The sequence below is a fragment of the Geotrypetes seraphini genome, chromosome 9 (genome assembly GCF_902459505.1).
Source record: "Geotrypetes seraphini chromosome 9, aGeoSer1.1, whole genome shotgun sequence".
Taxonomy (NCBI): domain Eukaryota; kingdom Metazoa; phylum Chordata; class Amphibia; order Gymnophiona; family Dermophiidae; genus Geotrypetes; species Geotrypetes seraphini.
Window position 1 is genome coordinate 31,058,730 of NC_047092.1, and position 25,570 is coordinate 31,084,299.

The following is a 25,570-nucleotide window of genomic DNA, read 5'->3' on the forward strand; positions in this document are numbered from 1 at the left end:
GGCGCGCGCCTCCGCACTGTGCTCAATTGTCTGCGCGCGCCTTTGTCCCGGCGCGCTTTTGACCTGACACCCAATATTTAATGGTGGTACCTGGATAGCTATCCAGTTAACTTAGGACAGTAAAAAGGCTGTTCTAAGTTAATCAGATATCCAGGACTGCCTCTGAATATTGGCAATACCTGGATAACTTGTCAGCTTTTATCTTGCACCCAGATATTCAATTCTGGTACCTGGAGAGAGGACAGCACTGATTATCCGGATCTAATCCAAAGTGCATACAGAGCGTAGATCCTCTACTGCAGTGGTCTTCAACCTTTTTCATCTAAAGGGCCACGATGTGACCACGAGAAAGCTCCGAGAGCCACCACAAGATTTCAGGCTCAACACTGAAAATTCTATTTTCATCATGCACTTTTCTGTGTTTTAGCAAAATGTTGGCATAGTTTCCGCAATTCTCTGAAAGTGTTTCGTGGTTTCTCCAACGTTGTCATACCACTGAAGTATGCATGCACCTAATATGAATCCTGACCTTTGACCTGTCCTACGGCTGTGTGCACATATCCTACACCTGCCCTATGCTGACCTTCATCCACGCCCTGCCTAGGGCAGTCCTTTTTTTTAGGCATTTAATGCACTCTCCGAGCGAGCAAGATTGAACTTAACCAATTTGCAGGGCTTCGATGGCTACAACGGGGGACTTTGGGGCCCATATGCAACCCTGGGGTCAGATATTAGAGACCACTGCTCTAAAGGCAACATTTTCTTTGTTGATATGTATGATTATTTTGGTACAACATTGTATAAATCCCCAAACTACTGAGCCTTGCTACGCTATTCAGTGTGTAGACCATCTCCCCCACCCTCATTAAATTATCTAACTCAAGAAAGGCAAATACTAGTTTTTGAGGCCTATAAATGAGTGTTTATGATGTATATTAATGAACTCCCTCCATCTTCCACAAAAATGGCAGAAGACGTCCTACTGTCTTTAGTGATATGTTAAAAGTTGTAGAAAGAATCAGGTTATCTTGCTTGGTTTGGTTTCCCTGAAAGCCAGATGTGTTTGTGGTCCTTGATGACTGAAGCTAGCCATCCCTGTTCCGGCTGGTGATTTTTCTGTGTATCATAACTATTGCCTGCATAGGAAGGGGGCACCATGCTTTGATACACATGTATGCCAAATATAGGGAACAGAATATTGAGTGCAGAAGAAAGATATGGCTTAAGAGTATATAATATTAGTAACATAACAGTCCTTCTTGATAGCAGCAGCTTGATTTATGAACAACAGAAGCTTCAAGTTAACCAAAGAAGTGTGAAATGTTTAGCACAACTCAATCAAGAAGAAAACATGGATAGCATTCTTCATTTGCTAGACCATAGCACAATGTCCTCATTATTTTGTAAATTCAGAATAGGAATAGAAGATCCTCATAAAAGTCTCTTTAGCTGAATAGCTGATAGCCTTACAGAGTCAGCGGGAGAACATAAACAGTGCTTTAATTTCCCACTGGAGGTTATAAAAATGTCTCAAAGGAAGAGCAGGGTGTATTTTAGTTGCTCAACATTACAATTAAAAGCAATTAGAACAGAGTAAAAGAAATGCCGGCACAGTCTTTTCGAAGTGAAAAATATCGGAGTGCAATCAGTCAGCCAAGAATGGAATGTAATCATTCTTTCTGAGGTCAGTTGCATAATGTGAGCCAAGAATGCTTTTTCATAACTAGCCATAGCTGACTACGAAGAAATGACTTGAAAATGCATATCAACATTCAGTGATATACAGTACACATAGATATGACTACACTGTATTGGTTGGCCATACTATAATTAAAGCAGTTTTCTTAACTGATAATTCAGTCACGATATACAACACTGGGCCTAGAGCTGTTGTAGTATTCAGTGGTGCTTCGAGTCATTTGTTGATTTTTAATTGTCAATCTTTTGTCCCCAAAATATCAGTCCTTATTAAGGAAGCACCTCTTCCATAAAAATGGTGGAAGACTTCCAACTGTCTTTAGTGATGTGCTTGTACAATGGAATGCAATGAATTTTGGGGGGGTTCTAAAACCATTACTCATAGTGCGGGGAACCCTGCCTTCTCAGAAGGAGAAATTCCAAAGACATTATACACTGGTATTGTTCTTTCCTTTTGCGCACAGCCTACTAAGAAGGATCTCTGAATAAATCTGATTTATTGGACCTTGGACATGATACGGGGACTCTGGATTAGATGAATAGTGTAGCTGTGACAGTCTATTTTTGTTGGCAAAGTATTTTTCAAAGTTAAAATGTCTTGACAATTTCATGTTCACACGATGGTACTCTTTGGAAATATTGGATTTCACAACCTGAAATGAGAGCACAAAACGTTAGTGGCTTCTTCTACAGCTGGACAGATTCATAGACATTTACTCAATTCTCCCCAATAACTACAAAACATATTCTTGGATCTAAAGAAGATTTCATTTTGTTAGCTTATAATTAATTAGTAGATTTAGAACTGTCAATTGTTTTCACATGGGCCTCAGCAATTCTAATCTGTCTTCAGCCAGTTGTGACCAAAGATTTGGTTTTGGGAGCAACTGGATCAGTGTTATCATTGCACTCTGTGAGTACTTACAACTAGAGCATGGGTGTCAAAGTCCCTCCTGAAGGGCCGCAATCCAGTCGGGTTTTCAGGATTTCCCCAATGAATATGCATGAGATCTATTAGCATACAATGAAAGCAGTGCATGCAAATAGATCTCATGCATATTCATTGGGGAAATCCTGAAAACCCGACTGGATTGCGGCCCTCAAGGAGGGACTTTGACACCCCTGAACTAGAGTAAGAAATAGCTAGTACCTGGATGAGGGACCACTATGCGAGGGAAATCAATAACTGTGAAGCATCCCTTTCTATCCAAAAAGTTCTTTCGTGGTCTATGAGCCAGTGGTATAGTCAGAAAACAATTTTTGATAGAGTCAATGGGTAAGTTGAGGGTGGGCATACATTTTCTCTCGCTACTCCTGTCTCTTCCTCCCATGTTCCCTCATTCTCCCCCCTCTCTCCCAAACCCCACTGATCCTCCCTTCAGAAAATTGTAGCAATCAGTGGTAGTGCTCTGCTTCACCAACTTCAGTCACACATACTCGATCCTCACACATTGAACTGAGTATGCCTGAGAACCAAGTGCTGGTGTTGATGGCTCAGAGCTGCATTTTTTGAAGTAGGTTGGGTGGGGTGCTGAGAATACCCACCAGCTACAGGAATGATGCACCACTGCTGGGTGGGCCTGAGGCTAAAGAGGATGGGTCCAGGACCTCCCAGACCCATCCATAGCTTCGAGCGTATGAGAAGCCTATGTTCAGTTTTTAGTAGATGTAGAGAGCTCTTCACATTGCTGAAACCTCCATAACTGTGGTCACCACTTGCCACATTTATTGACAGATTCAGCAGATTGAATGGATGCGGAGGACTCTCCCATATTATGGCAGGACAGTGGAGGGAGGCTTGTATTGTCCTTGCTCGTAACCTACAAATCTCAGGTGTTTTGCTACAATAAGTTGTCTAATTTGCTTCTGCACTGCATGTTGGGAGTCTTTTACTAAGGCGAGCTAGCCGATTTAGCGTACGGTGATATTTAACGAGCGCGTTAGCATTTAGCGCACGGTGATATGTAGCGTGTGCTAAATCGGCCAGCTCGCCTTAGTAAAAGACCCCCATTATGCAGTCTCCTTCATATTCAGCGCATGTAAATCCACCTAATCTATTTTAAGATGTACAGCCAGTCCCTCCCAGTGGCTGCCCTTATTGAAGTCTGCAGGGAGGCGCTTTCGGAACTCTTCAGCCTTTCAGCCCAACAGAGGATTCCTCTACGATTTCATATTGTGGGGATCCGGGATTGCCAACCAAGTACGAATCTGGATATATTAGCGACAGCGTGGGCTGAGGACTTGCATTGCCAGTTGACTGCTCATCAGTTACAACGGGTCATGAAGAACATTCAGAAGGTGTCACCCAATATTACTCACTGGGAAATGCAATTGAAAATTGTTCTTAGACTTTACATTCCACCGGAACGTGCAGCCCGGATGGGGATTACTGCGTCGCATTCTTGCCTGAAATGCAATCAGGCTCACGCATCTTTGAGTCACATGTTTTGGGCCTGCCCCGCAATCCAACAGTTTTGGAGCCATCTTGGCCTATACACCACATCGCTTTGGGGAAGGCGATGGCTTCCGCAACCGAGGGCGTTATTTGGATTTTATAATATAGCCTCGCCCAAACCCAGGGGAATGTCAGCATTTATCTCCAGAGCCCTTTTGATGGGAAAAAAAGCCATCCTCACCAACTGGCTCTCCCGTGATCCCCCGTCATATGCACAATGGAGATCCCTAATGATAGTGCACGCAACACTGGAGAGACGCATGGTGGGAGACTTGACTCTTGGCCCGGGTCGCAAATTTTGTCAGGTGTGGGAGCACTTCTGGCAGGACCTCACACCGCGTGCTCGCAGTAGACTTTTGAATCTTTAAGATTTTATTCCCACTCTCAGCTGTTGGACTGGCCATGGATTCTTGGGGAGGGGAGGGGAGGGGGGATGGGAGGGGAACTTATTATATTGTTGAAAATGTTATTTCCTGAATGGTACTACTGTTTGTATTTGCTTCTTACTGCTAGAATAATAAAAAATCATTTAAACATAAGATGTACAGCCAGGCTCTGGGAGATCTGGTAACCCCTATTTCCAGCATCATGACTGCTGCAAGGTGCAGGCAAGAAGAGGGACCGCCCCGGACACTATGATGGGAGGTAGCACTTTGTCATTTTGAGTGGGCCTGTGAATCGGTGAGTGTGCAGATCAACGAGGTGAGACGTGCGCCGTTTTGTTATTAATATATCACAGTGGGATGGGCGATCATCAGCATGCCTTAAAAAATTTAGCAAGCATTGGAATTGATTTAACACACATTAACCTACGAATTAAATGCAGGTTAAATTGATTAGTGCACATCAAAAGATTTTAATCGAAACAAATGCTGGAACAAGCTGAAACGATGCCTGAAAACTGGAGGAAAAGGCAAACCAAAAATTGAAGCACAAGTGTCCGCTTTTTGCATACCAAGGGTTACCATATTTTGGGAAAAAAAAACCCCGGACACATAAACCCACCCCATTCTGCCCTCCCCCAGCTCCGCCCCATTCTGCCTCTGGCTCCACCCTGTCCTGTTCCACCCCAAGCCTCACCCCTGGCAAGCTTCCTCTCTTCTACAACCAGCTCCGGCCGTATCTGGAGGGCCTGGAGCATGCGCGGATGTGTATAACATCATCCGTGCATGCTCAGAGGCCCACTAGGTGTGGCCGGAACTGGTCGGGGTTTTGAGAAGAGATGCGGGTAAAGAGACGATAAAGACCTGGCAGCCATCCTTTCCGTGGCGGCCATTTTTTCAACTCCTCACTACTGAGAATTAAGCATGGCAATTTCTTCTTCTGCCTTCCTCCTACTCAATGTCACAATTAATTTTTAAGATTGTCATGAGTTGGGGACGCTGCCATTTTAAGATCCTGGGGTTGGCATGCTCTGCTTTGCTGAGCATGAAAACAGCTCAAGTAGACAAATAAATACAGTGTTAAAGTGTGCCTCAGCCTCATTACAACAGCCCGTATCCACATGTCTGTGGTTAATCATTGACTGTTGGGGATATGTCTAGTCTTTAGCCATGGTGACTGAGGCCAGCAGCGTGCCAGATTTTAAAAGGAAATGGGATACACATGTGGGATCTCTAGGGGGGTAAAATCAAGGGGGGTGGGTCATTAGAGTGGGCAGACTTGATGGGCTATGGCCCTTTTCTGCCGTCATCTTCTATGTTTCTATGAGAGTTAGAACTTTGATTAGAAGTCTATGTGGAGGGTTGGGGGAGCTGCCCAGTGGTTAGAGCAATGGGATGAGAACCAGGGAAGGCGGCATTCAATTTGCACCGACGGTCCTTGTGGTATTGAATAACTCATTTAACCCATCATTGCCTCAGGAACAAACTCAAAGGACATCGCTGGTTTAAAGGGCGTCTATATCCTGATTCTATAAATGGCATCTACATTGACATACGCACCTAATTTAATTGTTTAATATGCTTAATTAACACCAGTAATTGACAGTCAGCACCTCTTAATTGATATAAGTTGCACTTAATTGGATGTTAGATACTTATTTGGTAGCCACCTACCATTTTGAGGCAGGCACCTAGTCCATGGCACCTACCGCAAAGTAGGCGTGGTTAGGGGGGGCAGATCTTGGGCGTGTTTAGCACATAGGCACCTGTTTTGGACTTAGGCGCCTGGTTGTCACCGGAGCTTGAGCGCAGGCTGTGTGGCTCCATGTTGGTCCTGAGGACTTTATTGGGTGCCAACTGCATTCTTCCTTTCCCCTACCCCCCCCCCCCCCCGATGATTCATGAGGAGTTGTGAGGGTCTGGGATCTCAGACTGTAACCATCTCACTTCACTAGGCCAGCCAGGGAGTGCAGGGCGAGCTGAGCCTAGCAGAGCACGTGGCAGCGTGCAGCGACCTGCTTGAGCTAGCAGGGAGGAGGAGAGAGGCATCGGAGAGAGAAGTTGCAGGGGCGAGTTCGGGGAGAGGATAGCAGAGCGGAGGAGGCAGTGAAAGCTCCGCCTACACCCCCCGACATCACCAGCCAAGCTCCGCCCATAAAAGGGGAGGAGCCAGCGATGGAGAACTCACTTCACTAGGCCAGCCAGGGAGTGCAGGGTGAGCTGAGCCTAGCAGAGCACGTGGCAGCGTGCAGCGACCTGCTTGAGCTAGCAGGGAGGAGGAGAGAGGCATCGGAGAGAGAAGTTGCAGGGGCGAGTTCGGGGAGAGGATAGCAGAGCGGAGGAGGCAGTGAAAGCTCCGCCTACACCCCCCTACATCACCAGCCAAGCTCCGCCCATAAAAGGGGAGGAGCCAATGGCGCACAGCCGTTCGGCGCATGGCAAAGGCGCTCGCCTTAGCGAGAGCGCCTTTGAGAAGGGCCTCAAGGGAGGGCTCCGGACAACCACCAAGGGAAAGAACTCTACACATACCAGGCACATACAACTAGCTACTTAACATTTAGACTATCTTTTCCACTCAACTCTCAGGCAGACCCTACCAGTCTCTCTATCCCTCCCACTCTCAAACTACCCCTTCCACTCTCACTCTCACACTTTCAAACTATCTAAAAATAAAAAAAATAAATAAATAAAAAAAATAAAAAAATTTCTTAGAAATGGCAGGAAGAACGAGGAATGCGAAGACTACAATCAAGACCGGCAGCCCAGTCACAGAAGGGATCCAGGGGATGGCCTCGGTCCACGTGCAGACAGAGGGAGAACCAGGACAGAGGGCAGAGGTCTCTGCACAGACCGAGGCCCTCCCCATCCCCATCCCCAAGCAGACAACTACAGCCTCCACACAGACGGACGAGACAGACCAGCTAGACGGAGACATCCTGCGTGAGCTGACGAGCCTAAGAGAGGAGGTGAAGCGCTTGAGGAGCATCAGGGAGGACGAGGCCTTCATCGACGAGGTCATCCAGGAGCTGTCCCAGATCACCGAGCAGGAGCCAGGCAAGATCATCCTCGAGACGCCCAAACTGACCAAACCTACAACTTTGGCACCAACGACTGGGGTGCAGGAGGAGGATGGGGACGCTGACTCCTGGCAGCTGGTAACCTCCTCCACAAGAAAACACGGAAGACCTTCTTCTTTTTCTTCTCCTGTCTCCTTCTCTTGCACACAGGGCAGCCCTACATCGACCCCACTAATAACCTTGAGGAACAGATTCCAGATACTACAGGAAGGACCCGTGAGCAAGGCACAGGAGGTCAAAATTCAGACAGTCCCAGTTCCAGAGACAACTGATCAGCTCCCCTCAAAGAAGCGCAGAGTAGTGGTCATTGGGGACTCCCTGCTGAGGGGCACCGAGGGACCAATCTGCAGACCGGATATGCAGTCGAGAGAGGTTTGCTGCCTGCCAGGGGCCAGGATCCGGGACGTGACCGCCTGCCTAGACCGACTCATCAGGCCCGAGGACTACTTCCCCATGCTCCTTATTCACGTGGGTACGAACGACACTGCCAGGAACACCCCAGAGAACATACCTAAGGACTTTGGAGCCCTGGGTGAGAGGCTGAGGCAAATGGGAGCGCAGGTGGTCTTCTCCTCGATCCTCCCTGTAAGAGACAAGGGAAGAGCCAGGGAGGAGCGTATCCAGAGGACGAACGAATGGCTACATGAATGGTGCAGGGACATGAACTTCGGCTTCCTGGACCATGGAGAGGCACTAAAGGGACTGCAGGGACCAGATGGACTCCACCTGACAAGGAGAGGCAAGAACGTCTTCGGACATCGACTAGCCCACCTCCTCCGAAGGGCTTTAAACTAGGTAAGTTGGGGGAGGGTACCCACTCATGTACTAGCGCAGTAAGTAATTTTCCAGGAGAGGTGAATCGACACTCCATTTCTGAGACCGAGGTAAGTTCACACAGTAAAAACAATCATACAAAAGCCACTCAAACTCAGGCGGGAAATTCTACACAGGGTCTTAGCAAACATAAAGTATGGAGGGCTATGTATGTTAATGCACACAGCTTAGGCAATAAAATTCTAGAATTAGAGACAGAGATAACGAACGCCGACCTCGATGTAATAGCGATATCTGAGACTTGGTTCACAGACTCACATGGGTGGGACATGGCTATACCAGGATACAACTTACTTCGTCGGGACAGAGAGGGAAGGATAGGGGGCGGGGTAGCACTATACACTAGAGATAACATCAAAGTCACCAGAATCACAGATGTCAACTACACCGGTGAATCACTCTGGGTGAACCTGGCCAGAGGAAACGAAAAATGCTTGTATCTGGGTGTAGTATACAGGCCCCCAAAACAGCAGGAAGACAGGGATATGGAACTAATCAAAGACATTGAGAACATCACTTTATGCGGGGACACGGTTCTGCTAGGGGACTTCAATATGCCCGATGCTGATTGGAAGACACTTTCCGCTACTACCAGCGGCAGCAGAAGGCTTTTAACCTCCATAAAAGGGGCGCGACTCAAACAAATGGTGCTGGAGCCCACCAGAGATCAGGCGACACTGGACCTGATACTCACCAACGGAGAAAGCGTTTCAGAAGTTTTGGTAGGCGATACACTAGCCTCCAGCGACCACAACATGGTATGGTTCAACATCAAGATAGGCTTCACTAGATCAAACACAACAACAAAGGTCCTCGACTTTCGGGGCACTGACTTTAAACGCATGGGAGACTTCGTCCATCAGGCACTACAAAACCAAGCTGAAACCAATAATGTAGAGGCTATGTGGTCAATCCTGAAATGCACCTTGCATGAGGCAACAAACCGCTATATAAAAACAGTAAGCAAATGACGGAGGAAGAACAAGCCCCAGTGGTTCTCTGCAGAGATCTCGGATCTTGTCAAGGAAAAAAAAAAAAAGCTTTTATTTCCTACAAGCATACAGGAAACAGGGTGACAAAAGAAGACTATCTGACCAGGTCTAAAGCAGTCAGAGAGGTCAAGATTCAAACAGAAGAACAACTAGCGAAAAACATTAAAAAAGGGGATAAATCCTTCTTCAGATACATTAGCGACAGGAAACGAAACACAGATGGGATAGTACGTCTCAGGAAAACAGACGGGACCTATGCAGAAACGGATTCTGATAAAGCCAAACTACTAAATGAATACTTTTGCTCAGTCTTTACTTGTGAGGCGCCGGGGACCGGTCCACAACTGCAGGCAAGGCAAACCTTGGAAGACCCGTTTCAAAACTTCAAGTTTACACCCAGCAGCGTCCATGGCGAACTATCAAAACTCAAAGTGAACAAAGCCATGGGACCGGACAATCTACACCCCAGGATTCTTAGGGAGTTGTGTGATGTCCTGGCGGAACCGCTATCCGTGCTGTTCAATCTTTCCCTAAGTACCGGAAAAGTCCCCATGGACTGGAAAACAGCTAACGTCATTCCATTGCACAAAAAAGGTTGCAGAACGGAGGCTGCGAATTACAGACCGGTCAGTCTCACCTCAATAGTGAGCAAACTCATGGAAAGACTTATTAAACAAGAATTAGATACGATCCTGACTGAGGAGAATCTACAGGATCCCCAGCAGCATGGATTCACAAAGGGAAGGTCCTGTCAATCCAATCTGATCAGCTTCTTTGACTGGGTTACAAGGAAACTGGATATGGGGAAGTCTCTAGACGTCGTGTACTTGGACTTCAGCAAAGCTTTTGATAGCGTCCCGCACCGCAGATTTTTGAGCAAGATGACTTCGATGGGATTGGGAGTGATATTGACGACATGGGTCAATGATTGGTTAAGCGGTAGAATCCAGAGGGTGGTGGTTAACGGTACCCCCTCCAATACATCGGAGGTGACCAGTGGAGAGTCACAGGGATCGGTCTTGGGACCGATCCTTTTCAACATATACATAAGAGACCTGACTCAAGGGCTTCAAGGTAAAATAACACTATTCGCCGACGACGCCAAACTATGCAACATAGTAGATAACAGCACCTTACCCGACAGTATGGAGCAGGACCTTCTCTTATTGGAACATTGGTCCTCAACTTGGCAGCTGGGCTTTAATGCCAAAAAATGTAAGGTCATGCACCTTGGCAGCAAAAACCCATGCAGAACTTACACTCTGAATGGTGAGACCTTAGCTAGGACTAGGGCAGAACGTGATTTGGGAGTAATCATTAGTGAAGACATGAAAACTGCCAAGCAGGTGGAGAAAGCTGCATCCAAGGCTAAACAAATGGTGGGATGCATCCGTAGAGGTTTCGTCAGCCGGAGGCCCGAAGTCATAATGCCCCTGTACAGATCCATGGTGAGACCTCATCTTGAATATTGTGTTCAATTCTGGAGACCACATTATCAAAAAGATGTGTGGAGAATCGAGTCGGTTCAGCGAATTACCACCAGGATGGTCTCGGGACTCAAGAACCTCCCATATGAGGAAAGACTGAATAAACTGCAACTATACTCGCTCGAGGAACGTAGAGAGAGGGGGGACATGATTGAGACTTTTAAATATATCACGGGCCGCATCGAGGTGGAAGACGATATCTTCTTTCTTAAAGGACCTTCAACCACAAGAGGTCATCCGCTGAAAATCAAAGGTGGGCAATTTCATGGCGACACCAGGAAGTATTTCTTCACCGAAAGGGTAGTCGATCATTGGAATGAACTTCCATTGCAGGTGATTAACGCCAGCAGCGTGCTCGATTTCAAAAAGAAATGGGATATGTATGTGGGATCTCTAGCCGGGTGAAGTCTGGGGGTGGGTCGTTAGCGTGGGCAGACTTGCCTTTTCTGCCGTCATATTCTATGTTTCTATCTGACGGGCAGCCCAAAGAAAGAGGTATTTGGAATTATTTTTACATGCTTTTCTTACGGGTCCCACGGCAACAAGAGGGCATCCGCTCAAACTCAAGGGTGGGAGATTTCATGGTGACATCAGGAAATACTTCTTCACCGAAAGGGTGGTTGATCGTTGGAATGGCCTTCCACGTCAGGAAGTTGAAGCCAGCAACATGCTCGACTTCAAGAAACGATGGGATAAACATGTGGGTTCACTTTTGGGAATTGCTTAGGGGGAGTGTTCTTTTAAGGGGAGGGTTCTTTTGAGTGGGCAGACGTGTTGGGCCGATGGCCCTTTTCTGCCGTCATACTCTATGTTTCTATGTTTGAGGCGGTGGTCTTCTCCATCTTCCGTCTGCTGTTGTAGTACCAACAGAACTGTCAGTACTCTCCATTCTAGTCTATGGGAGACATCGGAGAGGGGGGGGGATCTTTAATTTCATTAGTCGGGGAGGGGGATTCTGGGGCATAGATTTGGGTATCTTATCTCTAAAAACCCCTTTTCCTGAATTTTTGAATATTTAGCTCTCCAGGGCCATTTTTTGGTGTCAAAACATGTCTGCTATTGGTCATCTTGGATTTTTCTATTTGATTTTAAAAGCCTCTATCTGCCTCAAAAACACCTTAGTTTTTATGAAGATAGAGATAGACTCCTCTGGCTGTTTTACCCCAGATTCATGCCAGATTTGCACTGGATGGCTGGCTGAGGAGTGTCCGTATGCCTCGTGCCGTGGGGCACATGAGGAGTGGGGGTGGGAGCAGTGGGATTAGCCCCCTCTAGACTCTCTAAGGTGATACATTCACAGGAGGCTCATTTTTTAAAAAACAAAAATCCCTCCTGGAGCCTTCAGATAGCGACTTGGCATCTTTATTGTAGCGCAGATGCCTCTGGGCCCAGAAAGAGACAAAGGGAGTCCTGCAGGTGTTCTCAGGGCATATTGTTCAGGGCTTTACCCCTGATTTTATTCGACTTAAATCTGAAGCCTACATGGGTTTTTGGGGTCTATCTGTACCGTCTGGGGGTCATGCTAGTTGTTGCACCTGGGGGTTATTCTCAACGAGCGCGGTGCCCCCTCTGAAGGTTCTGCAGGAACTGGAGGCCCAGTCGGAGAAAGATTGGGAAGACTGGGCCTCAGAATCAATGCCTTTGCTCCTCTGCCATGGTACATCCATGCGGAAACAGGTAGTTGCGTCAGAGATATGTGGACTGTGGCAGAGGTACCACCTTGAGGAATCAACAAGCAGTGCTAGAGAATCACTATCGCACCAACGACAGCTTTGCATTTTAAAAGGTGAGGGGCTCTGCGGAATGGGGGGGGGGAGAAGGGAAGGATATCCTGGCCCACAGAGCCCACTAACGCAGTGGGGTCCAGGGCACTTGCCCTGTTTGCCACCCCATAAGACCAGCCCTGATTGTATCTGCTTTTAGCTGCTTTTGAAGGGAATAGTTTTCAGTTAAGCTTTTACCAGCTGACCGCCTTCGAAAATTGCCCTTTCGGGGGGCAATTCTTTATCAGGGCTCCTGGAATAAGTATATTCTATAAAACAACATAGTCACCCGGTGACGCAGTGAGGATGGAAGGCACCCGGGGCGATAGCACCCCCCCCCCGTCACCCTCTTCTCTACCCCCTGCTCCATCCCTGCCCTCATGCCCTGTGCGCTCCCCTTCCCTTCCCCCATGCCTGTTTAGCTTCCCTAGTGTGAGCAGCATCTCTAACTTGCTGCCCACGCCGGCGTCAGCTCTCCCTCTGACATCACTTCCTAGTCGTGGGACCTGGAAGTGACATCAGAGAGGAGCACCGAGGCTGGCGTGAGCAGCAGGTTGGAGCTGCTGCTTATGCCAGCGAAGAGCAAGAGGTGCAGTGGCGGGGAATTGAAGATGTGTGCATGGTAGGGGAGGAGTAGGAAGGAGTAGGGGAAGTGAGGAGGAGAGGTGCACCCCCACCAAGACGGCGCCAGAGGCAATCCACACCCCCCACCCACTAGGCCACTGTAGACACCTACTTTTCTTTATAGAATATTAGCCCAATTGAGTATATTATTCACTTAAAAGTTAAGGATAAGCACATGCAGCAGCCAAAGAACGTTCTATACGTTATCTATATGTGTCCTCAGTGACCCGTCAAATGCACACAGGAAAATTGCATGCCGACACTTGCGCCCCGACATATGCGCGCAAGGCAAATGCGCACGCTGAATGGGGGTGACCCGACCTGACAATTTTGTATTTTTGAGGGTTATAAAGTAACCCTTTTATGAAGGGGAGGGAACCCCCCCCCCCACTACACTTAAAGCATTCACTTGCTATCTAGTGTTAGGGTAAGGTTTACATGATGATTATGGGAACCTCCCCTAAGTGTAGTGGGGGGGGGTTTCCCCCCTCAAAAAAGAGGGTTATTTTATAACCCTCAAAAATACAAAATTGTCGGGTAGGGTCACCCCCACCCCCCCATTCAGTATGTGCATTTGCCTTGCAAGCAAATGTCAGCGCACAACTGTCGGCGTGCAATTGTCCTGCGTGCATTTGATGGGCTCCTTTACGGGTTCCCATAATCATTATGTAAACCTCACCCTAACACTAGATAGCAAGTGAATGTTTTAACGCGCCGCGATTGTCTGCGAGCAGTTGTCCTGTGCGCAATTGCCGGTGTACCGTGTCCTCAGTTCACGTGTACACCCCGCCCCTTGCGTATGCTCAATATGTAAATTAAGCGATTAAGTGAAATGTTGGCTCTCACATGTGTATGCTTCCAAGTTTATGTAGGATTTCTACCCCTGTTCATTAATTTAATATCAGGGCAGTGTACAATCTAACAGAAAAGGGAGAGGGGGTGACGAGTGTGTTACATAAGCTGTTGGAGAGGAAGGCGGAGCTATGTTGTCTGATAGAATAGTGAGCTGAGGAGGAATAGCAAAAATGGAAGGGGGCTACACCGACCATATTTGTCTTTGGTATTTTTCATTTGGTTTGGGGGCCGTTGGCATCCTTTGTTACTTCAACCATAGTTGTCTTTTATTTTATTTTTGTTTATTTCTATACATATCCAGGACGGGGCGGGTGGGGGCAATCTGTTTGGTTTATTCTTGATTAAATTGTTGGTTGGAAGGGGAGAGATATTTTTCTTCTGTGTTGTTATTAATGGGATTTAAGTGCTTACGTTGATTATTAATGTCTGTATAATTCCTGGCACTTTGTATTGCTTTTGAAAATTAATAAAGATTTAGAAAAAAAAAAAGATTTGTCTTTGGTGACCTCAGAAGCTTGGTAGGGAACAGTCTTAGTCGTAGGCTTCTGTGTACGGAAAAGCTGTAAGATCGGTTTTGAGCTGTTGTAAAGAGGAGGAGAGTGCAAGAAGAACTGTGAGTATATTCCAAACAGTTGGTCCCTGGACTGAAAAAATGGAATGATATGTGGTATCATAGGTGATTTGACGGACGGTAGGGGCTACAAGTAGGTTTTGTTGGCTTGATCTAAGCGAGAGTGAGGGACAGCAGGGGCACAGCCAGACACCCAATTTTGGGTGGGTCTGGCCCCAGGTTGGAAGGGCAGATCTCTCTCCCGCCTGGGCAATTCAGCCCCCCAGCCCAGCACTCTGGTGTCTCAAGTAGAGAGTTGCGTGGGGACAGAAATAACCACCCATCCCCGCCCATCCCTGCCAGGATCCTCTCTGTCCCTGCCAGGATCCTCACCGTCCCCACCCATCCCCGCAAGGAATTACCTCCATCCCCGCCCATCCCCATAAAAAGCAGCAATTACTTCTGACAGGATCATCAATTCCACAGTTTCTTTTGTGTTTGCGCTGCTGTTTTCCTTGTGGAATCTCTTTGGTGGAACCCTTTTTTTGTTTTCTGTTCAGGTAATTAACTTATAAACCCCCTCTTTTACTAAGGCTGACGTGTCCATTATATTATATGGATGAACCCTGCTTCCAAAGCATTCCATCCCCGTGGGAGTCCCGTTGGCTTGGGGGGGTTCCCGAGGGAGTCCCGTGGGCCAGAGAGGAGTCCCCGTGGGAGTCCCGTGGGTTAGGGGTGGATTCCCGCGGGATCCCCATGGGACCCGCAGGATTCCCGCGATCCCCGTTCCCGTGCAGACCTCTAGTCTCAAGCCCTCCGGCACCACAACATACCTTTGGGAGATCAGACCTTCACTGTCGACAAGCAGTGTGACTGATTCACACTGCTCACGCTGGTCCCACAGCCTTCCTTCTGAAGCAAGCTCCTATTTTCCCAAAGGCAGAGTACATCAGAAGAAAGCTGGCCCGAGCAGTCACACTGCTCGCTGCTGGCAAAGATCTGCTCTTGAAGGGTAGGCTGAAGGGAAACATTTCAGTTTTTAACTGGTGGAGTTTGGGGGATCCCCACCAATTATCTCATGAGTGTGCTACTACTGGGTGGGCCTGAGGCCAAAGCAGGTGGGTCTGGGTCCACTGAGGGACAGTAAGGAATAAAAAAGCACGAGAAGTAGGAAGGTTCGCCTAAGATGCAGATTTTAAACACATAAGTGCACACATATATACATGCCATTATTCTAAATACTTATGTTGGCTAGCAGTGCATCAGTGATATCACCTATGTTAGAGAATTACCCCCTCTGTGTTTAGAAAGGGTAATTAACTAAGGACCCTATTTACTAACAGTTAGCACATCATGGTGGGCTGTTGTGCCCCCATTTACCACAAAGCCCTGTCTGTGCCGGCAGTTATATTGCAGACAATGTGCAATAATGGCATTATCAAGCACTGAGCAATAGCAAATAGAGTCCTAAATACGCCAATTTCAGGCAGTTCTTAATATGTAATTTGGAAAGGATAAACGGAGTTAAATGCAAATACGTATGATTGTACTAAGTGTGAGGATATACAGTAGGTCAGTGGTTCCGAGGACCACCAGGCCAATTGGGTTTTCAGGCTAGCCCTCATGAATATGCATGAGAGAGATTTGCATATAATGCAAGTGATAGGCATGCAAATCTGCTCCATGCATATTCATGAGGGCTAGCCTGAAAACCCGATTGGCCTAGTGGTCCTCCAGGACAGGGTTGGGAACCACTGCAGTAGGTGACTGGAAGCAGCTATTTTTCCATATGCCTGTACTGGCACATTAGCTTAAAATTTAGATCAGTAATATTGTTTTAGACAAGTGAGCCAGCAGGAGGACAGAAGAAACAATGTCTAGAGGCAGTTTCTGCAGGATCGTGTTACCGAATTAATCAAGTAACTGGTCAGAAATGACAGAGCAGACAAATTACCCATCATTACCCATCATGTTCTTGCTGAGAAGTAATCCCAAAGGACTGTAATTCAGTATTCTGCCTGCACTTAATCAACGATTAAAAGCAGCAAGGACCGGAATTTAGAAGGGCTGTCAAAGTCTGTTACGCTTGCAGTAGTTGGTTATTGTTCTTTAATTATAGTGTAAGTTTAAGGCTAAACGTTGCCACCATTACTATATTTCAGCTCTTCGGTGAGGGTTTCATCAGTGTTATATAACGAGCGTGCTTTGGATGCAATCATGTTGCAGTTCATATGTGCGATGCATCTCTTATGGTACAAAAGTTTTTAAAAAGGCACGGGAGGGAAATGGCAACTTTTTTTCCCAAAGGTAGGGTGCCATCAAGCCAACATTCAAAACCTTCCCTTATACACTTCTCCCTCCATATTCGCGGTTTCAGCATTTGCGGTTTCGATTATTCAGTTTTTAGCTTGCTGGCTCCTCCCCCCCCCAAAATTACCTCAGCTCGCATAGAGAAATTGCTGATTCCAAGCGTTTACAGAGAAAATCGCCGATTCCCGGCACTTTCTTCACCGTGTTTTGCCTCGCCTTCAGGAACGGGCCAGGTCTCCCACCATGTTGCTCACGGTTTCACCATATTCACGATGGTTTTTAATAGAAAACAGCGAATAACATATGAAAAAGTTATTTGCGGTTCTGTTAATCCCCTTTCACAGCGAATACGGAGGAAGAAGTGTACAGTACCAGAGTTATCAGGAAACCAGTGCAGAGGAGCATCAGCTAATCAAGCAATTTGAAAGCATATGCCCCACCCCACCCCCACCTGATATTCTGCAAAGTATTTTATAATGCACTGGCACCTTCCATTTCTGGCCATATGAGCTCCTGTAAAACCAATTATATTTCAATGTACAGTCTTCTTGGGAAACACTAGAGCACAGGTGTCAATCTCAAGGCCCGTAGGCTGAATCCAGCCCACCTGGCCATTTTATGCAGCCCGTGTTGCGATGCTGAATTTTCATTGCTGCCCCCTTGTGCTATCTTCTGGCCGTCTCCCTCCTCCTCACTGCCGCAGTGTGCACAAAGCCGCGAGCAGTGGAATCCTCCTTTCCGATGTCGCACCGTCAAAGGGCATGCTTCCGGATGAGGCAAGGGGCGTGCAGAGGAGCTGCCGTCCTTGGCTTTGTGTACACTGCGGCCGTGAGGAGGAGGGAGCCGGCCAGAAGATAACACCGGGGGCGGCAATGAAAACGCAGCATCGCACCGGGGGCCGCATACAACGGCCAGGCGGGAGCCGGCCAGAAGGTAAGACACCCGCCGGAGGGAGGCACCTAGTTGAGACACAGCATGGAGGGAGGGAAACAACAAAGGTAGGGGGAATGATTTTATTTTCAATTTAGTGATTGAATTGTGTCAGTTTGAGAAATTACATCTACTATCTGTATTTTGCATCTGTTTCTTTTTCTCTGGGGTTGGACTGCATGCGGAGTCTTGAATCTTAGGGTTTCATTTGTATATATTAATACTTCTAGTTTTTGGTCCTGTATTTGCATAGCATTTATCCGTGTTCTACTTGTGTGACCAAGGCCATGTGTTCTGATAGGAATGAATGTTGAGAAGCATACAGTGTGCTTTGTGTAGTTCAATTTTGTGGTTAACCATTATGTGTTGTTAATAAGATTATATTGTGTGTGTATACATGAAAAATGAATGGAAAAAAATGATGTTACAATTAGTACTATTATGGGGCGGAGTCTGGGGCGGAGATTGGGTGGGGTCTGGCCCGCGACTTAGCCTGTGTTGTTGATTTCAGCCCCTAAATGTGACTGGGTTTGACACCCCTGCACTAGAGCAGTGTGTTGCAAACTTTTTAAGCCGCGGCTCACTAATCTCGGGGCCGCAGCTGGAGGGCACCTGGGAATGCACGCAAGTTGACGCAATGAAATCGCACGAATGTGTGATATCATTACGTCGATGTCTGCACATGTGTGGATGTCCTCCAGCCGCGGCTCTGAGCCTCCTATTACCACCGGTGGGAGGGTTCTGCAGTAGGAGAGGCGAGGAGAAGGAGCATAAGAACATAAGAACTGCCGTCTCCGGATCAGACCCTAGGTCCATCAAGTCCAGTGATCCGCTCACGCGAAGGCACAGCCAGGTGTAACCTGGTGACCAAAAAAGTTAGTGACCCATATCCTTCTATGCATCTTTCAAGGAGATGTGCATCTAACTTGCCCTTAAAACCAAGAACTGTGGGCAGAGGCGCTTGCGTGGAGGAGAGACGCAGGCGCAGGCTGACTGACTACAGGATGTGCCTCTCGCCACAAGAGGCACATCCTGTATGCAGTAGCCAGTGCCGGCCCCTCTCCTCCTCACCGGCATCTCGTGGCACACCTGGAATCTGCCGCGGCACACAGTTTCTGATCCACTGCACTAGAGAATAAGGGCCAGATTCACTAACCACCCTTTTCTCATCCGGTCCGTGGGCGATCTGTGGCCAGGCGCCTGATTCACAACGTGCCTGCGTGTAAATTAGGCCAATCTGAGGCACGCCCCCCTCCCCCCCCCTTACCGACTACACGGATCGCTGGGGAGTGATCCTGACACATGCACAGACCATCCTCTTTGCCTGCAGAAGAAAACTTTGCTTTTTTATTTTTTGACTTTTTACTTGCGAGCCTGAGGACAATTAGATCCCCTCCTTGCTACATTTAAACAACTGGCACTCCAAGATGCTTCAAAACTACGATATAACAAAAATCAAGACATACAATTTGTCCAAGGAAGAACGAAAAGCACTGATAGATTTACAACAAGATCAATCAATAGATCAGTAGAGCGGATAAGTCAAAAGTGCGCTGGACTTTGGCATGCCGACAATCTCATGGTAGCAAAGTTAAACAAGGTTGGAATATTCAAAAGTAAATGGTTTTTCTAAAATACCTCAGCCCCACCACTCCACCGCTATGTTAGCTTCAAAACAGCGGGAGATTTACGTGGCAACTCATCATAGGTATTACATTTATCTAAATGCTGTGATAGTTTTACAAAATTATTATCATTTTTATAAACTGATATATTTTTTTTGGTGTGTATACTTAGCTTTTAACCACACAGCTGGACCTGGGAGTCAGACCCGACATGTTTCGCACAAACAGTGCTGTTTCAAGGGTCTCCCGAGGCCGCCGTTGTCATCCGACTCACAAGTGCAACTTCTGTGACAATCTCATGGTGACATTTGCACATAGGACATATGCATGACGCTGCTTTTAAGCCTTTCCTTTAGCGCTGGGAGGGGGGGGTGTGAGGTGGAACCTTCCACTACATTTATAAGTCCTCACACTCCCGTACGGGGGGGGGGGGGGGCACTGAAAACTCCCAAACAGCAAAAATGGGAGTTTTCAGTATACTTGGGGGGTTCCCCTCTCCCACGGGAGCGGGAGCACTTGTAAATGGAAGCAGGGGCACACATATGTCCTGCACACAAATGTCCCTGAGGGATTCTCAGCGCGCCAAAGTCTGGCACGCTTTTGACGGTGTTATTAGTAAACCACGCTTCTCCAACATCCTTGGATCTGCTTCTTCTCTTTCTAGTATCCAGTTAACTTACAAAGAACATGTTTGCAAGGGAAGCATACAGAGTTCTGGAGCATGGGTGGGACATACACGTCTCTCACTTTATACGAGTACCTTACATACATCCATGACACATTTAGGTGTCCATGCATAGGACAGTTCTATGGGCGATATAATTGCAGATGCCTAATGTTAATTTCTATAATGGAACCTAAGCATCTGGACCAGTGTATCTCAAACTGTGTGCCGAAGCCTGAGATTCCAAGTGTGCCGCGGCACACTGAGGAGGAAGAGAGGCGCCTGCCAGCTGACTTCCCTACGCGGTACAGCACCAGCGCTGCCCGATTCACCAAAGGCCTGCATGTTTCCCTCTTCTCTCTAGTGTCCTCCGGCTTCTCCCCTGGCCTTCTGGTCTCACCTTTAAAGCTAATTAGAGCAGCCTGCAGAGGATCGCCGGTAGGTAAAATGATTTCATTTTCAATATAGTGATTGAAATGTGTCAGTTTTGAGAATTTATATCTGCTGTGTATATTGCGTGTATATGAAAAATGAATGGAAAAAAATTGCATTACAACTAGTAAAGGGGAAGGGATCTGTGGCAGAACTTGGGTGAGCCTAGGGAGGTCTCTGGTTGGGGTACTAAGATGATATTTGTTAGACTTAGGGGGGGTACTTAGCTTGAAGTAGTTGAGAATCACTGCTGTAGGCAATAGCTGGCGCCAGTGCCTCTCCTTCTCTCCAGCCCTCTTCCCTGCTGACGCCCCCTGCTGGCGTCTCAGGGCCCGTCTGGAGGGGCCTCTCCACATGCGCGGACGTCGACGTGATGATGTCATGCTTATGCGTGATGTCATCACAGCGACGTCCACGCACTTCCGGGTGCCTCAAACCGTGGCCACTAGCTTTAGTGTGCCCCTGCTCGAGAAAGTTTGAGGGACACTGGTCTAAGTTTTATAAGAGAATAGGCTCTTTAAGGTGCTTAAATAGAGATGCCCAGTTATAGAATTGCCCCATTAGTGCATGACGTGACATGATGCTACACTCTGCGCACTATGCTAGTGACAATAGAGTTGTCCGTTTGGCTTCCCATCTACACAAAGGCCAACCTCGTGAAAATGGCATCCACACTTCCCCGGCAGGAATTCCTTGTAGCGTCCCATTGTGATGCTGAATGTGTCGACCACCTCGTAGCCATAAGCCTTTGCCGTCTTTAGAATGACCGTATTCTTCATCCATAAATGCTGCACCTCGGCCTACAGGAACAAAAAAAACCCAAAAAACAAGAGCACCAGAGGCTGAGTGTACTGTAGGGTTCAGACTCTGCTCCGCGGGATCACCCAGCAGGTCTAGTTTCTAGCATTTCAGCAATGACTATTGGCGACATTTGTACATGGAAGTCGCTTACAATATAATTAACATGGAATTTTTACCCACCCTACTGGACAGAAAAACATAAACAGGGAAATACAATATGCAGTATACTATAGGCAGGATTTTGCAACCGGCACCAGTATCGGCTGTTACCTCCATAACCGGTGCCAGTTGCAAAATTGTAACCACGTATAGAGTAGGCATCAAAAAATGTAGGCCATGGTTTTCAAGGCCACTATTTCTGGCGCCTACCAGTTCTGCAAGTTCTGAAGTTGCTTCCATGGTGCTTACAGGCTTGGAGAGTCTTCAGCAGAGGTGCATGATGGGTTGGGCTGTGCCAGCTACCATTACCTCATTTTTCTCTTTGGCAGCCAGCCTCAGTCATGTACCAGAACACCATTCTTGAACTTTCCATTGCAAATTATGTCTTTGTACATTCTAATAGCTAAGGAAATGCAGAAAGCCAATATTCTGTCCTTAGGAGGCTCAGATCTTGAACCATGAAGTGTCTATAAATATTTTTCCTGACTTATTGTAAGCAATCCAGAACCACGGACAGAGCTCAATAGCAGCACATATGTACATAATTTTCAGATTGCTGCTAATGACATTGATTGACCGACTCTAGTCCTTAAGGACCACTAACAATTCTGGTTTCTTGGCAGCCAAAATGACCCTTTCTAGCTCAAATGCATGCAAATATATCATTCGTACATCCATCATTCGTGTATCCTTCGTGCATCCCTCTAGGACTAGAGTTGGAAATCATTTTTAAAAGTTGGCGTTCACTCATGTAAGACCACCATGTTCCCCCTATTCAACAGTACACAAGAATTCCTGTGGATTGCAAAAATATATTATATGCATAACCCTAGGGTGATTTTGATAAAGCCACTTTCATATGAAAAAAAAATCTAAGAAAATTACACCTAGTGTGTCTATTAATTTTAGGTACTAGTGTTCCCTCTAAGCAGCTGTGAGCTGTGTGGGAGTCCTCCACAGGTGATAGGGAGGTGTGATGATATCTTATAATGCTTGCTATTTTTTTGGATTTACCTCATGTGATTTAAAAGTCAACTTTGTTATTTTGGATTTAGAGCATGTCTTTTCAGTAGTAGCTCAAAGCAAATTAGTTGCTGGTACAGTAGCCATTTCCCTGCTCCCAGAGGGCTCCCAATGTGTTTGAGGTAAAGGAGGATTAAGTGACAACTTGTTCAAAATCACAAGGGGCATCACTGGGATTTGAACCCCAACTTCCTTGGTTCTCCTCCACCTCCTCTAACATAGGCATCGGAATGGGGGAGACCATAGGGGCCATGGCCTCCCCAAAAATTGGCGGTCAGAAGCATCTGTTATGGCTCTACTCCCTCACCCACCTGCTCCCGGCCGCTGTAGAATGCGGGATGGTGCCAGCTCTAGAATGAAGACTTCCAGGGCAGGCCTGCTCATTGATGCTGTGCGGCAGCTGCCCAAAGATTTAAAATTACAGTGACCGGAGAAGGTAGGTGGGGGAGTTGTTGTGCCGCAGGATCCTGCAGGGGCCAGGGTTGAGCTTTTGCCCCCCCCAAACAAAAAAGCGTTCTGCTAAACCCCTCCTGAGGCAAAGGCATCTCACCACTGCCTCACTACAGCTCTCACATTGGATAAGGATTTCGTATGATGGCAAGTATTGATGCAAGTGTTGATGCAAGTGTTGATGCAAATGTTGATGCAAGTGTTGATGCAAGTGTTGATGCAAGTGTTAATGCAAGTGTTGATGCAAGTGATGATGCAGGTGTTGATGCAAATGTTGATGCAAGTGTTGATGCAAGTGTTGATGCAAGTGTTAATGCAAGTGTTGATGCAAGTGTTGATGCAGGTGTTGATGCAAGTATTGATGCAAGTGTTGGCAAGTGTTGATGCAAGTGTTGATGCAAGTGTTGATGCAAATGTTGATGCAAGTGTTGATGCAAGTGTTGATGCAAGTGTTAATGCAAGTGTTGATGCAAGTGTTGATGCAAGTATTGGTGCAAGTATTGATGCAAATGTTGATGCAAGTGTTGATGCAAGTGTTGATGCAAGTGTTAATGCAAGTGTTGATGCAAGTGTTGATGCAAGTGTTGGTGCAAGTATTGATGCAAGTGTTGATGCAAGTGTTGATGCAAGTGTTGATGCAAGTGTTGATGCAAATGTTGATGCAAGTGTTGATGCAAGTGTTGATGCAAATGTTGATGCAAGTGTTGATGCAAGTGTTGATGCAAGTGTTAATGCAAGTATTGATGCAAGTGTTGATGCAAGTGTTGATGCAAGTGATGATGCAGGTGTTGATGCAAGTATTGATGCAGGTGTTGGCAAGTGTTGATGCAAGTATTGATGCAAGTGTCCAACCTACCAGTGACAAAGAATGTATTCCGTCCACAGGCAAGTGGAAACCCATTCCTAGGGATTTTACAATCACCAGGATGTTCAATAGATTTTGCCTGTTAAAAATAAATGACATTAACTGGAGTGATACATGCTTATAAATTATTCAGATTTGATTCAGTTGCGCCCCAGATTCTTAATATGGCATCCAAAATTGTGCACTCAAATTTGGGTGTGTGCTCAATTTGCATGCACAATTTAATTGAGTAACGAACCCATAACTAGCAATAAGGACCAGATTCTCACAGGTGCCTCTCCGTCTCTCTGAACCTCTCCATCGGCATAGTCATTTTAGGGTTAACAAGTTCAGGACCTCGTCTGGAGGACCTTCACACATGAGCGGACGTCAATGTGATGATGTCACCGATGTGCATGACTTCATCACCTCAATGTCTGCGCATGTGAGGACACCCTCCAGCTACGGCCCTGAGTTTAATGAGCCATGGCTTGGAAAAAATTTGTGAGACCCTGGTCTAGTGGTTAGAGCAGCTGCCTCAGTACAGAAAAAGTGATACACTTCCCCCTCCCCATTCGCGGTTTCTGAACTCGCGATTTCACATAATTGCGATTTTTTTCTGGGGAGGAGGGAAATAAAAAAAACATTTTTTACCTCCCTGCCACCTTCCCGGCCTTACCTGGTGGTCTAGAGGGCTTTTGGGGCAGGAGCGATCTTCCTACGCTCCTGCCCCGTGCAGATCGCCATGAGGAAATGGCTGTAGGGAGTTCCCGTCGTAGTCTCGAGAGACTACGGGAACTCACGGCAGCCATTTCCTCATGGTGATCTGCAGGGGGCAGAAGCGTAGAAAGATCGCTCCTGCCCCGAAAGCCTTCTAGACCACCAGGTAAGGCCGGGAATGCGGCAGGGAGGTGGGGGTGGGTCAGAGCCTGATAATCGCGGTTTTTCACCATTCGCGGTCTGGCTCTGCCCGTATCCCCCACAAATAACGAGGGAGAAGTGTATATCAAATCCCATTCCCTTTATATTTATACTCATTTTTTCTACTTGTGAATTGGTAGCTTCCACCACATGTACAATGCCTGCAGGTATTTCAGAAAAGGCTCTGTGCCATCAAAATTAAGTATGTCCTAATCTGGATGTCTCAAATCCTATGCACAATGGGGCTCCATGCCTTTACCTTTGTAGCACTTTATGAATGATGTGCATGTGGTTAGAATTAAGCCACTGGACACCGCCTACCACTAATACAGTCTGGTCTGTGTCTTCAAGAGGCCGAGATCTGAAATCAAAGTGCAAATAATAATAACAAAATTACAGGGGCCAATATTCAATTATCTTGCGGCAGATTTCATCAGATTTATGCAGTTAAAGTCAGAAACGTGAATGTGCAGTCCTAGAGCGTGAAGGGCAATTCTATAACCAGGCGCTCACGAGTATGCACACGTACGTGCAGGGAAGAGTAACTCTTATGCACACAAGCTCTCTCTTCTAGAAAGATGCATGTAAGTGCTGTAGAGTGCAGCTGCAAGAGGGAGGAGCATGGGCAGGACATGGGTGGAGCATAGGCAGGACATGGGTGGAGGAAAGGCGGGACATGGGTGGAGGAAAGGC

The 25,570-nt window shown here is 47.0% G+C and overlaps 1 protein-coding gene across 3 annotated transcripts in view; it reads right to left on the reverse strand.

The window, feature by feature from the left end:
- Positions 1 to 931: 931 nt before the first annotated feature.
- The window catches only part of CPED1 (cadherin like and PC-esterase domain containing 1), a 223,477-nt gene continuing 198,838 nt past the window's right edge, over positions 932 to 25,570 (reverse strand). Inside the window, exons 19-22 of one of the 3 annotated variants that reach the window (XM_033958590.1) lie at positions 25,137 to 25,238; positions 23,969 to 24,056; positions 21,333 to 21,479; positions 932 to 2,351 (exon numbers count right to left, since the gene is read on the reverse strand). In XM_033958590.1, the coding sequence (XP_033814481.1) occupies positions 2,127 to 2,351; positions 21,333 to 21,479; positions 23,969 to 24,056; positions 25,137 to 25,238 (562 nt within the window). In that variant the 3' untranslated portion in view covers positions 932 to 2,126. Of the gene's footprint in view, positions 2,352 to 21,332; positions 21,480 to 23,968; positions 24,057 to 25,136; positions 25,239 to 25,570 lie in introns of those variants that run through there. The other 2 variants (XM_033958592.1, XM_033958591.1) reach the window with 2 other exon arrangements.